The sequence below is a fragment of the Hemicordylus capensis genome, chromosome 7 (genome assembly GCF_027244095.1).
Source record: "Hemicordylus capensis ecotype Gifberg chromosome 7, rHemCap1.1.pri, whole genome shotgun sequence".
In the NCBI taxonomy this organism is placed as follows: Eukaryota; Metazoa; Chordata; class Lepidosauria; order Squamata; family Cordylidae; genus Hemicordylus; species Hemicordylus capensis.
This window is the reverse complement of record NC_069663.1, coordinates 35,317,542-35,333,646: the sequence shown is the minus strand read 5'-3', so window position 1 is coordinate 35,333,646 and position 16,105 is coordinate 35,317,542. Positions and strand designations below refer to the sequence as shown.

Below are 16,105 nucleotides of genomic sequence, written 5' to 3'. Positions count from 1 at the left end.
TTGCCATCCAGGCAGACAGGGACTGGGAGAGCCATGTGCTAATTCTTCCTTGCAGGTGCTCCTTCCACAAGGAAATGAACAGTTGTCCAGAGGCAGCATTTGAATAGTGAAAGCAAACTAGACTGCCGCAGTTTTATTACAAATACAAGCCTTGGTAAATTTTGTTTTTCATTTGAGACCATTTCTTAACGTTGCAAGAATAAAAGCGGGGGATTTATTATCCCTGCAATATCATGCTCTAAAAACTGCACACAGGCTTCCTTCAGCTTCTCCCACTTCTGTTCTTGTCTCTTTCTTCTTGTTTCTTTCAGAAATCGACCAGGGGAGTTGTGGAGACCCAGGAGTTCCAGCCTATGGCAAGAGAGAAGGGTCAACGTTTCGGCATGGGGACTCATTGACGTTTGAATGCCAGCCTGCATTTGAACTGAAAGGACAGAAAACAATCACTTGTCAAAAGAGTAGCCAGTGGTCCTCTCAGAAACCAGTCTGTGTTTGTAAGTCAGAGAGAAGGGACTTCCTTAATCCCTTTGCCAAGGGTAGAGAAGAAGCTACCTGGATTGTACATGTAGGGAATGGATTATTACAGAGCATATTGGGGAACTCAAGATTTTTATTTTTATTTTTTTAATGTTGCTACTCTGAAAACAGTGGCGAGGGGTGGGTATTGAACCTGTAGATTTGCATATCTAACAGTTGGAAGAGTAAAACGGGAGTGGAGCTCAGTTCAGACTCTCAGCACCTTCAACCCAATTGCCAGTGGGAGCATTTGGGACCCCTGGCCTGCTCCCGACCCAGTGGGGTTCACGTGAAGGTACCAATTGTAGTGCCTCTACAAGGAGGCTTGTACACACAGTCCCCAGGATCATTCAGATTACAGCCACCACAGATGTAGACTCTGTGGGGAAAAGCCTCTCCATGCAACTGGTTCCTCCACATGGTCCACGCCATGTCATGAGCTCATCGATGCTTCCATGTGCTCCTGCGGGCAATCATGGAGTCAAGAGGACCAAAGCCTGGACCAAACCCCAGAGCCTGACTGTGTGTTCCATTCATGACACCCAGAGTAGTGCCATATAATTCAGGCTCTGACTATTGAGAATGCTGAAGGTTTCTCTGGAGACTGTTATGATTCCAGGCCAGTGTTCCCTCTAACGGGGATTCCCAGATGTTGTTGACTACAACTCCCAAAATCCCCAGCCAAAGACCATTGCAGCTGAGGGATGCTGGGAATTGTAGTCAACAACATCTGGGAATCCCTGTTAAAGGGAACACTGTCCCAGACCCCCAAAAAATGCAGGAGGAGGGGTGGAGCAGACAGTCCAGAAGAAGAAACAGAGTGGGAGACATACATCCTGTGCCATTGGACCCCTATTAGCTGAACCAGAGGATCCCTAGCCTGTACTCCTGCCCAAAACGACAGCACCACCTTGCCAACATCCGCCAAGTCCAAGGAGTCTGGTGAAGACCTCTCTCCACTCCACCCTCAAATCACGTGCCTGCAAAATTGGGCAATGTCCCTTTTAAAACACCAAAACTTGCCTATAGATGGCCAAGTCATCCTGCCTTAGCATCCTTCAGGTTGTAAAGCCCAGCAGTCTGCTGAGAGAAGCCACTGAAGCAACATTCCCCTGTTCCACCGCCCAGCTCCTTTTTCTGGTTTGCAGTTCCTGGTTTGCCCTGCTCAGGCTCCTGAACTTCTATTGAGGTCCTGATGCGTCTGTGGTCTTTGCCTTTGAAGAGATTGTGGTGCAGCGCTCAACGAGATAGAGAGAGGCTGAGAAATCTGGAGGTGGTCTCAAACAAAACACAAGGAAGCAGAAGCCACTGGTCAAATTTCTCTGTCCATCTGTTGTTTGTTTCTCCTATGGCAACTGATTGGCCCTTCTCCCCATTTCAATTCTTGGGAGCAAATAGCAGAGAGAGAGAGAGAGAGAGAGAGAGAGAGAAGACAAGCAATGGGCAGCTGGTGGAAGGCAACCAGTGGCTTTTGCTTACAGTCCCATCCAGTTTTCTGTCCCTGTCTCTGGGGAAGCTTCAGAATTCTCAGCGGTTGGAGCCTGGCTTACAAGGCAATTTTTAACGTGTAAGATTCTCCATTGACCTCCTCCACCCTGCATTTGAAAGGTGACCGTGTAAAATTTGGACCCAAGGGTGAGTGATCTTTGGGAATTGAGATCCCCTTCCCGTGGCTCCAAGAGTGCATACTGTCTGATATCTAGCAATATCCATTATTACATCAAGAGGAGATTCAGCACTTGCCACTAATGGAGAGTGTCTGGACCAGTTATGGCTGCAGCAGAGTAGATGCTCCCCCGCCCACCCTTCCGCCACTTCCATGTAATGCTTTGTTCATTGTAATATGTACCCATTTATCATTGTGTCAGCCATGTGAACAGCCCCCAAATTAATGTGGCAAAGTCCCGCCATGATTGCTTAATTATAGGTATTCCGCACGGTTGTACTTGGCACTGGAGTAGCTCCAAAGGACCTTAGTCTTCCAAGTTGTATGTTCTATTGTCTCTCTTCTTAGGGCAGTGGTTGTCAGACTGTATGCTGGAGTTCCTCTGAAGCTCTTCAGGAGTTCATCAACCAGGAAATTGGTGGTGGTGGTGGTGGTGGTGGTGGTGGTAGGTGGTCTTTCCCAAGAGACAGTATGCCTATCACCACTGATCTTCCCCTGTCATGTGCAACCAAAAAAAACTATCAAGTGTGTTCTTAGTCATGCTGCTAGTTAGGCTGTATTAACAATAAAGCCCAGCAGACCTGGCTAGAATATGTCCCAGAATCCTTTGCAATGTGCACAGATTATCTGGCAGATGCGTGGGAGTTCCTCAGCAAGCAAGTCTGCAAAGAGAGGGTTCCCTGAAGTAGAGTGTTTGAAAACTCAAGCCTTTCAGTATGGACTGTTCTTGAGTCACACTGTCAGATACTTTTTGTTGTTGTTCAGGTCATTCTGGGAATTTCCCCCAGTGATTCAAAAGCTGACTCTGAAGGAGGGCAGCAAGGGTTAGACGTGGGGAGAGCCGATGTGCGTGATCGGGAACTGCAGGAAAATATATCTGTGTATCCATGAAGGAAGTAGCCATAACATACTGTGCTCTTGATTGCACATTGCACAGGATGAGATCCCCAAAGGTTGCATATGGACAAAACTTTTTGTATATGGGCCTTGCTACTGGTCTGTGACTGGAATACAATAATAACAGGGAACAAGAAAAAGAAATAGATGGGGGAGGAGGAGGGACAGAAAGGAAGCGTTAACTTATACAAAGTTGTTGAAAAGCTGTATATGAAGTGTAAAGAAAGCATTTCAAAGAAGTGAAATATAAAGTGGATTTCAGGGTTCTTCCCAAAGTAAAACATCTGAGAATGTTCAAGGGAAGCCAGGTCAATATCTATAAGACAAGTGAATGTGGAGGGGTGTGTTCTTCACATCCCTATAAATGTAAGAAAGATCATTTGTGTGTATTTTAAAATGGGAAACAGTGACTGATATCTAGACTAAATTACTCTTGAGTAGTCCTATTGAAATTAATTGGTCCTTTAGAGGAACCCCTGCCTGCATTACATACTGTAAGTTACTATCCAGTAAGTTAGTCTGGATGGCAGCCATTATGTGTGCATTCTGTTTGTAGTATTTCTGCTTAGCTTCTCTGAATTTCAAAAGGTCTTCCATTGTCTGACTGGCTTTGGAACAGTTCATGGTCCACCTCAGACCAAGATTGTTCCACCAGTCTCTTGGGGCTTGTGGGCAGGATTGGTCCTGGGCTCAGGAGCATCATGGGTGATCTATTTGATCAGAACCTTAGAGGCTGAGGAGGTAGGTACTCACCCTTTCCCTGATTTACTTGGGCCCTTTTTGTCTCGGCTTGCTGTGTGAGTGAGATCTAGAAGGAGGTTCCGAGTATAGGATTGGTAGATCTGAGAGCCATCAACCACCTTCAGGTGTTTGACATCTTTGATTATCCTACTTTGCCTGGCTTGCTTCCACATTACTCTGTTATCCTGGCTTTTGTAGACTTCGAATTCACTCCCAGAATTGGTGGTACAGCTGTCAGTAGGGCTGTTCACATGACCATTAATGGGGTAGGACGAGCATCCCACCCAGCTTCAGGAGCTGTGTGTGCTCCTGATTTTCTGTCGTGTGAGAGAAAACTAGGTAGGAGGAGGGTGGAGTGATCGTGTGTGAGAGAGCAGAGCAGCTGGGTAGGACAGTGCTGCACCCAGTTGTTTAATGAGGGAGAAGGAAAAGCCATCCTACCCAGTGCAAGGCTCTTGCATGGACACTTTCTCCTCCTCCTACCTTGTTTTTAACTCACACAATCACAAAATGGGAGCATGCGCAGCTCCCGAAGCTGGGTAGGATGCTTTTTCTACTCAGGTTTGGTTGTGTGAACAGCCCCAGTGTCTTGAGGAAGGGGGAAGCTCAGACTTTCTTTACCTTCAGACTGGACTCCTGTTGTTGGACATTGTAACAAGGAGTGGTAGCATTTCCCTCTGAGGATTGCTTGAGCATATCCCTGTGGGACACCACCACCACCACCACTATTACTACTTCTACTTATATACCTTTCTTCAACCAAAGTTCTCAAAGCGGTTTGCATTGAAAAATAACAGATATATCAAGAAGATGGTCCCCCGTCCCCAAAGGGCTCACAGTCTAGAAATAAACATAAGGCAGATACCAGCAACAGCCACTAGTGGGATGCTATGCTGGAGTTGGATAGGGCCAGTTGTTTCCCCCTCTGCTAAATATAAGATAATCACCACATTAAAAGGTGTCTCTTTGCTCAGTTAGCAGAGACACAGGAAGTGGCAATCATTCATGGCTATGTCTGGGGCAAGGAGAGTGTAAAAGATTGTATTATGGTGAGGAAGGTCTTCTGGCAGCAAGCATGACTTGTCCCCTTAGCTAAGCAGGGTCTGCCCTGGTTGCATTTGAATGGGAGACTAGAAGGGTGAGCACTGGAAGAGATTCCCCCTCAGGGGATGGAGCCACTCTGGGAAGAGCAGAAGGTTTCAAGTCCCCTCCCTGCCAGCATCTCCAAGATAGGGCTGAGAGAGATTCTTGCTTGCAACCTTGGAGAAGCCGCTGCCAGTCTGTGAAGACAATACTGTGCTAGATAGACCAATGGTCTGACTCGGTATATGGCAGCTTCCTATGTTCCTATGGCTGTCCAGGCTCCCAGGTAGCAAAATGGCAGTCAGCCAAGTCTGTGCCAGTTTTCTCTTGGCTCTGGGCCCAGCAGGCAGGATCTTGTAGAACCTGCTGTTTCTCTTGGAAACCTGGATTCTTGTGCGGTTTCACTGATATTGCTCTGCTCTCAGGTGAGGGGTTATGTTGTCTGCCTCCTAAGGGCCTAACAATTCCATAACCATCCATTCCTTCATCATTCCAGCTTTCGCACCCATGCATGCATCTTATTGCTTTCTGCTGGATGCAGAGAAATCTGTTTCTGAGTATGCATAGATCTGAAAGAGCTAATGGAGATGCTACATTTAAAAAATGTAAGGGCTCGCTTTGTGGGGTGAAGGAGCAAAAAAAGGGGGGTAGGAAAGCCAATATTTTATCACGTGTGTCTTAGCATCTGATTATTATAGTGTTTGTCTTGGTTAGTGGCTCCCAATTTTGAGATATTGTATTGTTGAGAGCTACACAATAATGCACAGCCAGCAGGCAGGTGGGGGTGGCATGTTCCTGGTAGGTTTCTTAACTTGAAACTTAAATTTCCAAATCCAGGTTCAAAATCCCCAAATCCATTTGACTTTTGTCAAATTTCAGGCTGAATTGAAAGTGTTCCGTTTCAGAGATGAGAAACAAATCTTGAATTTGTGTGGAAAACACACACACACACCATCATTGTGACGTTCATAATTCTCTATGAAAATAGCCATGCTGTGGCTTTCTCAAGGTCTTTCAACTTATTCCTTCTGATCTTGCTCTCTCTCCCTCCTAAATCCAACTGGACAGTGGTGAAGCCAGGGAACGGAGGCCCAGGTTCCGTTCTGTCCCCAGCAGCACCACCGTGTCCACACCACACGTGCCGTGTGCACCACGCACATAAGGGGTGTGGCCCAGTCTCCGGAGATGTAGCACAGCCCTTCCGTGGCTTGTGGCTGAGTTATTTGAACTCTGCCCCTGCAACTGGAGATTTAAACAAGTTAAGGACATAAGCAAAGCCCTGCTATGTCAGGATAACCAATCTTGTGAACCATCCTTCTATACTCCTGTACTACATAAATGAAGCATCTTTCAGGGAGGCTTTTTGTTGGTGGTTGGTGATCCTTTGTGGTGCTCCCTCCACAGAGAGACTCACTTCTCACATTTCATTAATAAGCCTAAAACATTTTTGTTCAGCAAGACTTTGGAGAGGGGGCAGTGGATACATATTGTTTGTTTGTTTGTTTGTTTGTTTGTTTGTTTGTTTGTTTATCATCCATTGTATTATAGTTGTAGCTTATGTTTCTTGACTTACTGATGTTATTTTTCTTGATTTAATGACACTATTTATATATTTGGTAAGTCCCTATCAAGTCCAGTTACAAATGTCGTTAATATACATGGGGACACATGGTGAGTTGGGAGAGTGTGGGGAAAATGAAATTCAGGATTTGAAGGCTGTACTTGCCATCTTTGAAATGGAATTCTTGTCAACCTCAAGCTTCAGCAAAATTCGGGTTTGAAACAGAGTTGTGGCTCCTTTGGACCCGCCGTTCGCTGCACAGAATGCATGCCTATCATATGTGTAGAATATATTCTCCTATTATAGCAGAGTGCTTTATATGTTCCCTTACTGATGATGGTTTTGCATCCAACTTCTAACATTTTGATTTTATTTTGCTTGGTAATCCAGTGGATCATAGTTTGTATGAGTCTAAGGGTAGCTTTTTTTTAACATTAATTATCTAAGGTGGTGGTTCTAGAGGCCATCTTTCATCTAACCCTATTATCTCCAATATTGAATTATTCCAGCATACAAGTGGGTGTTAGTGCCCTGCACGGAGTATTTCCTATTCTGGTTCCTGAGGTCATCTCATGACACTGACCCTCTCAGTTCTCCCATTTTCAGTCTCAGGACTGAACATATTTAAAACTCTAAAGGGAAAATGGTACTGGTGAAGGTTCCAGACACCTCTTGCTGCTTTGATGATAGATTACCCAGCATAACATTATTTCAAATTATTTAAATTTGCATAGATTCACTTAACTTGCATAATTTATTCAGCTGTCATGGCTGGATTTTTTATGATTTGGAATTTTGTCATAAGGTCTGTGAAAATGGAGGCAGAAAGGAGATTTGAAGACTGTGGGGCGTGTGTGTGTAGAAATGCTATAGGAATAGAGGCTAGATAACAAGATCAACAGGAGAGACCCCAGGAGTTCTGAAAGGCACTAAACATGCTCTCTTCTATATCATTCACCAAAACTTCCACTCAGCCCCAAAATATAAACTTGCTCATATATTTCCCACCAGCTTGTCTCTACAGCCATAGGGTCTAGACTAGACCAGGAGAGGGCAAACCTGGCCCTCCAGCTGTTGTTGAACTACTACTCCCGTCTTCCCCAGCCACAATAACGCTTGGAAGGTCAATCTGTGCACCCCTGTTCTAGAAGCATGCTCCTGTTTGTTTGTTCTGAATGATAAGCTCTTAGAATACGGAATTGTGTGTCAGAAACTCAGTTCTGTGCTTCCATGTGTTTTGTTTGCAATCAAGAACTTGTGAGGCAAGGAAAGGCAAGACAGTTAGGATTGCAGCACCCTGGAGAGCTCCCAGTGCAATGTGTGCCAACAAGGGCCAGAGGTGGGATGAACTCTTAAATTCAGTACCTCCTTGTCTGGAGAGCAGAGAGTCAAAGGGACACTCTTCTGGCCTGAAGCCCAGCACTCCTGTTCTGCTCCATCAAATCACTCCCTTGACCATCACCGGCATTGCTGTGCAAACCATGGGGGAGTATGAGATACCCTGTCTCAAAGAGGCTGGTTCATTGCACAGCTGGGGCTCAGTGAGTGCCGGTTTGTGGGTCTCCCAGCTGGCAGTTTCAGCGTTCCAGTCTAGGTCAGGGCTCAGAACTGGGACTGAAAATGGGGCTGGCTTCTCAGACTCTACACTACTGCTCAGGGCTGGGCTCCTGACACCATGGTACAGTCCACGTATACATGGAATTCTTATAGCCCGGGTCCTGACACTTCTGCATGCTGGCACCGTTGACCATCTGTGTCCACATGATGTGGTGGCTCTCTGGAATTTTGGTCTGCATATGGAACATCAGCTCTCCATATACAGCCAACCTCAAAGGGCATTTTCACACCGGTGGTTTTAAGTTGGCTTGTGCCTGAACAATATAATGTGAATGTGTAAACTGCATAGATTGGATTTCTTCTCTGTCTTCTGTCCTGCATTAGCCACGCAGGGACCACTCATCCCAAAGGAAGCTGAAATGTGCCTCTTAATAGAGTGTGTGAAAATGATCTCTGTCATCACTTCCGTCCATTTAGCTAGCCACAAAAGTTTTCTTCCCCTCCTTCTGAAGTTCAGTGCTTCTGCTAATCCTGCTCCTCGGCCCTCTTGTGCACCTAAATGGTTTCTTCTTTGAGTGTTAATTTTGCAACCCTCAGCAGTAATTGCCCTTTCTTGTTAATCCCATATTGCCTTATTATACCTGCTGAATGATCCCTAGCCCCCCATCGTAAACAGGCTGCTTTCTGAATGGCTTGCCTTTTCCACTTGCTGCCCCACATGTGCCTTCAGGATTATAAAATATGAATTCCAACTGTGATCAATGGCTTTCTCCTTGCAGTGTTTCCAGAGTCACCATATAATTTCCTGTTAACTCTGATGAGTTTTACGTTTAGCTCAGAACTAACCCGTCAGTGGGTCATTACTTCCTTTTTTCCCCTTCCTTCTTTCGCCTCTTCCTCCCTGCAGTGCACAGTCTCAAATAGGGCTCCAGAACGGCGATTTGGAAAAATGAGGGTTGATAGGAGGTCAAACATTTCTTTTGTTGGTTATGGTAAAGGGGTTGGCATGGATTTCAGCAAATGAACCAAGCAAAGGATAGCTGAGTTATGTTGGGTAGTCATATGCTCAAGGCAAGGCTCTACAGATGTTGCTGAACTACAACTCCCATCACCCCCCAGCCACAATTTTTTACAGCTGGGGATTATGGGAGATGTAATTCAGCAACATCTGGAGAGCTACACATTGCCTACCCCTATGCTAGAGCTTTATTTTATGTAATGTTCAGTATGTGCAAGACCCATCACTGATGGACCGTCAGTACCAAGAGCAGAAACCAAGAGTCAGAAGCAAGAGCCAAGAGTCAGAAGCCAGGAACCACAAGTTAGAAACAGCTGATACTATTGCTGCTCGTGCATAGTCCCAACCTAGCCTGGAAACCATTATCGTCCTTTTCATATGAGGGAAGTCACTGGCCAGACTCCATAGACAGAGATGTACACCCAGACTCTTGCCTTGGTGGGTCAATGCATAGAGCAAGAGGATATAGATCCATGGGTTCCTGGTCCTAGCGTCAGCAGATCCGGGTTTATTTTCTGCTTTCCCGTGCTCAGGCATTGCATGTTCAGGACATTGATCTGCAAAGTCATGTATGTGAGTTTTACAAAATGGACCTGAATAAACGTGGTACTTTATTGTACAACACATTTCCCACTTCAAAGTGCAAACAACATGGGAAATATCTGTAGACCTGAAATACTGTGTGCATGTTTGGCTCGATAGTGCAGCATTTGCATTATTAAGCCTTTTTTTTGGTGTAGGGATCCAGATCCGAATATTCACAAGTCTGCTTCTAGATTGGGAGAAAGCAAATATGGGATTTTACTCTGAAAGCAGAAGGTTCATGAATGTTCAAAGCATCTCTGTGTGACATCTGGTATCCAGTAAAGTCTCTTGAGCACATATCGTCAAAAATATTTTGTTGAAATAGATTATTCACCTGTGTTTTCAAGGACCAGCCTGCAATTCTTGTTTGGTTTGGAATAAGCTGCTTGAATAACTAGTACTTGTGTAATGTTTCCAGGTTTGTTTGATGAAAGGGCCGCTTCTAAAAGTTATTGCGTGAGCTCCCAATGCTGTTTTTCAGTTGGCCCTATTACGCCATTGGAGCTGGACCTATTTAGAAGTGTCTCAAGGAAATGTCCTCTTCATACAATGACTCCCTCTCTGATCACGTTTTCCAGATGTTGATTTCTCATTATGTAATTAATGGGAGAATTGGAGATGTACTTATTAGATCCTAGGAAGGAGGGTTGGGATGTGTTGAATGCTGAGGGGCACTTGGTGGAGGAGGAGCAGGATGTAGACTGTGGTCTACCAGAGAAGTTTCTAGGTTCAGGATTGTACCATTAAACCATGTGGGCAACCTCTTATGAAGAACAAGGAGCTCTTCCCAGCCAGCAGATTCAGTGTTCCCACTATGGACTAGTTTGGATGATCTAATCCTAACTGGATTAGGACACTGGTCTGTCCTAATCACGGTTGGGGAGGGGGCCACATGGGGGAAGAGACAGACCACCCACACCATTTGATGGTGGAGATGTGCTCCCCCATGACTGAGAGGGCTGACTGGCATATCATCTGAAATGGCTCGATATCTTTTAACCAGGGACTCACCTTTCTGCAGCCAAATCCAGAAGTGAAACTCTGACCAGTGAGTAATACAACCGGAAGCCCTGTCCACATACCCCTTTAGAGCATTGGCACCAAATGCTTTCCTAATGCACTAGCATTCCATAGGACGAATGTATAGAAACCAGTTGGACAAATGCACCCTGCGGGTGGGGGAATCTGGATGGGGCTTCTAGTAATCAGGGGGTGGGATGCAGCCCTACTCACAGCCCACCAGAACATTGGATCTGCTTGCTGGGATGCGGATGCAGATAAATCAGCTGATGAGCAGTAGGCACTAGAGTGCTGAGAAGCAACTGCCTGCCTGAAGTTGATGTTGGCTCTCTCTCTCTCTCACTCTCTCTCTCTCTCTCTCTCTCTCTGTGTGTTTTAAATGATGTTGCAGATTTTTAAATGATTTCAGAGCAAACCTCAAAAGCAGTGTATAGATTAGCCTCCCACAGGCTTACATTAAATCCCCGTAAGCCTAGTTACACTCAATGCTGGCCTGAAAAATAAGCTGCCTACCACAGAATGCGGTGCAAGGCGTCCTAGGGGAAAGCCTCTCCAGAATGAGTGACTGTGTATTCATGTGCACATCAGGCTAGGTGCCTGTGTCACATTCCCCATGCAGTTGGTGTTAGGCCTTGGCCTGGCTTTGAGCCTGGAGACATCGCAGTTGTGGAGCAGGCAGAGAAAGGCCAGAGGGCCCAAAGGCATCAGACTTGTTCAAGACATGCTGGAGTGAAGTGCTGAACCAGGCAGGCAAGGACCAGAGGCAAGAGTCATACTCAGGGACAGGCTGGGGTCAAGTACTGAGTCAGACAGGCAGGGCACAGTTGGGTGAGGCAAGGCAAGGCTCTGCTATTGCTCCATCAAGTGATGTTTCCCAGACTGAGGAACCAAGATTAGAGCAATTGTTATGTGGGCCAGCCAGGCCCTTATTTTCATTCCTCAGGTCAACTGAGTTGAAGAACTGCAGTACCAGTTCCAGCCATTATATGGATGGCGCTGCAGTGCAGCAGAAAGCAGACTGATAATTCCATCCTCTGCCTGGGAGCAGCTTTTATGGCTCAGCAAGTAAGGAACCTGAGCCCTGTTGCCTGAATCCCTAATTTGAAACTTCCAGTGCTTTACATTTAACTGTTTCTCAGGCAGGTACAACATCTTCTTGAAATCAGAGGATTTCATCGCCCTGAGAATTGTAGCTGTTACTGGTTGGTTTGTTTTTTAAATGCACATTACTAACCCTAGAGAGAAGTTTTAGTCTCTACCTCCATGCTGTCCTACTCCCCACACCCATCCTGTTCCTGCAAAATACGAGTTTTCTAGCAGTCACCAGGAGTTGACACCAACTCAACAGCACACTTTACCTTTAGCACAGATGGAGTTGTTCCATTTTTTCCTCACATGAGCCCAAAGAGGTAGGTTAGGGTAAGAGATGGTGACTGGGCCAAAGCCCCCCAATGAAGGAATTTCCTTGACAAAAACAGTTTTCAAAGTTCATTGAGAACATCCATTAAAAGGAACAACAATCCTAGCAGATATTAGGGATGTGCATGAAATGCACACAAATCGATTCAAATTGATTTAATTTGGAACTATTGAACAGAGTGGAGATGCATTCAATCAATTTGAATTCATCCAAATTTGAATTGAATTTGTTCGAATTCAGTTTGAATTTGCTCAAATTCAATTTCATTTAAATTCAATTCAAATTCATTCAAATTTCAATTTGAATGAATCTCCACACAGTTCAGTGGTTGCAGATTGATTTGATTTTAATCAATTCATTCAAATTTCATGCACATCCCTAGCAGTTGTTGCCGTGTGTGTGTGTGTGTGTGTGTGTGTGTGTGTGTGTGTGTGTGAAAAAGATGGTACATCACAAAGTCATTTTGAATACCACAGTCTGCCAAGGCTAACACAGTATGTGAGTTTGCTCTTGGGCCAATTCACATGTCTCTTGATTGATTGATTGATTGATTGACTGATTGACTGATTGATTGATTAAGTGCCGTCAAGTCGGTGTCGACTCTTAGAGACCACATAGATGCTCTCCAGGATTATCTGTCTTCAACTTGGCCTTTAAGGTCTCTCAGTGGTGCATTCATTGCTGTCGTAATCGAGTCTATCCACCTTGCTGCTGGTCATCCTCTTCTTCTCTTTCCTTCAACTTTCCCCAGCATTATGGACTTCTCAAGGGAGCTGGGTCTTTGCGTAATGTGTCTGAACTATGATAGTTTGAGCCTGGTGGTCATTTGTGCCTCGAGTAAAAATTCTGGATTGATTTGTTCTATGATCCATTTGTTTGTTTTCCTGGCTGTCCATGGTATCCTCAAAAGTCTTCTCCAACACCAAAGACTCTTGGCCACATGCTAATCTGATATTGTGTGTAAAGTGACACAGTTGGTGTGGATCCAGTTATGTGGATTTGCACACTTTGGCTTGGCTTGGCTTATTTCAAGACTTCTTGGATCAAAAGACAATAGAAATCTGGGGGGTGGGGGTGGTTTCCTTCACATCTTAAGCAACTGGATCTTATATTGGATATTTGTATGTCCTGCAGTATACAAAGATGTTGAGTGAGAGTAATGGTGATGGAGCTTTTGGCATTGGTTGGCTGGGCTTCCCTAATGTAGCCAAAGGGGCAGGGCAGGGAGAAGGAAAACTGTTGCTCTGATAAGAGATGTGCAGGACAGGTTGAGGCATCTAGAGAAGGGGAGTCAGAAGTGTGAACAATCCAGAGGAATGAGGAAAAGTCAGGTGGAAGGAAGAACTGTTAGAAAAGAGAGATGCATGTGGACTGGAAATGCAGAGACAAAGACGACTAGAGTTCAAAGCTAGACTTTTGATTGCAGGCGTCCTGTTTTGTTTTTCTTAGCCATGAGATCCATTTTCTGTTTCTCTCTCCTACAACTGGGAAACATGGAGGCAGCTGGTCTGTTCATTATATTATTTTCTCTCTCACTCTTTCCACTGATGCAGATAGGTATGCAGGGTGTATTTCCTTGTAGTGAGAACAAGGGATGGGGCCATTTACTCAGCTCCCTCTTCTTGACAAAATTAGCAGTAGACCAGTTTGAAGTGTGGGGTCTCTTGAGTGGTGGAAAGTGAGGGTGTGCTTGTCCTTTTGCCATTCTCCCCTTCCCACCTTTCTCACATTGCATTTGCCTGAAATGTAGCTGTTTTGAAAATCAAGCTTTTTCTTTCATAAGATTGCATCAGTTCCACAAACTCTGGTCTTAAGTCTGATATCCGGGGTAATGAACAAATAAGGGATATTTGGGGATCCAGACATAAGTGTTGAACAATACCACTGAGCGGTTGTCCAACATTGATGCATGTCTGGGGAAGCTAAATGGGAAAGTGTGTTGTGTGGGCGTGTCCATATTCCCGACTTAAACTGGTTTAACCCCTGTTCCCTCCTCCTCCCAAGGAACTCTTCTTGCCCTTTATTCCAAGGAGAACAAAGATGTCTCATTTCTAATCCTTTTTACAACTCTATCAGAGTGCTTTCGGCGAGGTGTGTAAGAAATGTGTGACTTTTAGGTGATGTGCCCGAAAAGGTTTCTAGGTGGTGTGAAAATATCATCACAATGTTGATATTCTTGTAAGTGAGTTAGTCCCAAGTGCCTTTATGTAGAGGATTGTTCACCTCTGCTTCTTGGTCGGTTTTGGATGTCCAACCAGTATTATTTATAACTTTTTTCCAGCCTTCCCCAAGCCTTCAGCTATTTCTGTCACCATGTTATTTCCACCTCCTAATAGCAGAACTCCTCATTTGCAGTGCTTTCAGCCTCAGGAAATGGACAACATAGATGGACAGAAAGGAAGCCCTGATGGATCAGGCCAGAGGCCTATCTAGTCCAGCATGCTGCTTCACGCAGTGGCCAGCCAGGTGCATCTGGAAAGCCTGGAAGTAGGGGAAAGTGGGCATTGCCCCTCTTGTTGGCATCCCCTAGCATCAGGTGTTCAGGGGCATGTCACCTCTGATCCTGGTGGAAATATGCAGCTAGCAAGTCTAGCTGCCATTGATAGTGCCAGGTCCTCCATGCATTTATCCACTACCTTTTTAAAACCATCTAGATCAGGGATTCTCAGCATTGGGTCCCCAGATGTTATCGGACTTCAACTCCCATAATCCCCAACCAAAGGCCACTGGGACTAGGGATTATGGGAGTTGAAGTCCAGTAACATCTGGGAACCCAACGTTGAGAATCCCTGATCTAGATCAGAGCTTCTCAATTTTGGCACTCCAGCTGTTTTTGTACTACAGCTCCCAGCATCCCCAGCTACTGTGGACAATAGTCAGGGATTATGGAAATTGTAGGCCACTGTCTGCAGGAGGCCAAAGTTAAGCAGCCCTGATCTAGATCAATGATCTTCACTATTTGTTAAGTGAGGGCCACTTTAGCAAAAAACAACACCCCACACCCTTCAGTGTAGTAGTCATTTCCCACAGTGCTGAATTCTACATATTACTGTGGTTTCCGGTTTGCTTTATGAGAGATGGAGTCCTCTCTCAAGAGTTCTCAGAGGAGAACTGGGAAGGGCTACACTTCCCCGCACCCCATGCACACCTTCCAAGATGGTGCCAGGGTTAGGGTCATTTTGATTGCTCTTTTCTAGCACTACAATATCCTTTTTAATGTGTGAGTGACCAGAACTGTACACAGTATTCTAAGTAAAGTCACACCGTAGATTTATGTCCACCATTTTTGAATGGAGGTCATTAGGGAGTCAAAGGGAGGACATAACCACCCTGTGGGGAGTGGGATGGAAAGACAATGGCATAAACAGTAGTAATAGTCATGGCTAGCATTCTTACCCCAAAACTTGTACATAAATCTTTGTGTTGTATATTTTTATATAAACACGACAGCAAATTATTTCTGGTTGGCAACAAGCATGAAAAGGGTTTACATTTGGGGCTGTAGGTGGAAAGGATTAGTATGGGGAGATGTTGGAGGTGAAGTGTAGCATGTAAATTTAGTTCTGTGGAGGATGGAGGTAGTATATCTTAGTGCATTGTACAAACAGAGGGCAGGACCAATTAAATAGCCTCTTTGCTGTCAGAAGCAAATGGACCCTATCAACAGAAATGTGGCAAAACTTTTCTCTGGACAACTAAGGGGGTCTCCGTATTCACTGTTGTGCTTTAAGCATTTTGCTTAATTGCCTTTTACTTTTCCACCATCTGGCTTCATACCTCGTTAGCTCAAGCCATTGGCCCACTCCTAATGGGAGATAAGGGCAGGATAGGGAGCACTTGCCTTCATTCACTTGTGCTGGGCATGCAGATGGGGACCAGTCCATGCATTACCTCTGCCTGAAACAGTGGTGGCAGCTCCTTTAGTAATGGGCTGTGCCATTTTCCACCTGATCCTGGTGTACTGTATGGAATGTTCCCCAGAAGCTTCTGGTAGGAATGTGTGATGTTGGCATGGAAATACTTTATGCAATTGATCACACT

At 45.1% G+C, this 16,105-nt stretch overlaps 1 protein-coding gene across 7 annotated transcripts in view; it reads left to right on the top strand.

Moving 5' to 3' along the window:
- The window catches only part of CSMD2 (CUB and Sushi multiple domains 2), a 684,208-nt gene that overhangs the window by 441,596 nt on the left and 226,507 nt on the right, over positions 1-16,105 (top strand). For 5 of the 7 annotated variants that reach the window (XM_053267554.1, XM_053267552.1, XM_053267551.1 and 2 more), the window contains one exon: positions 312-494. The exons of the other annotated variants lie outside the window; for them this stretch is intronic. In XM_053267554.1, the coding sequence (XP_053123529.1) occupies positions 312-494 (183 nt within the window). The remainder of the gene's footprint in view (positions 1-311; positions 495-16,105) is intronic. 7 annotated transcript variants of the gene reach the window in all.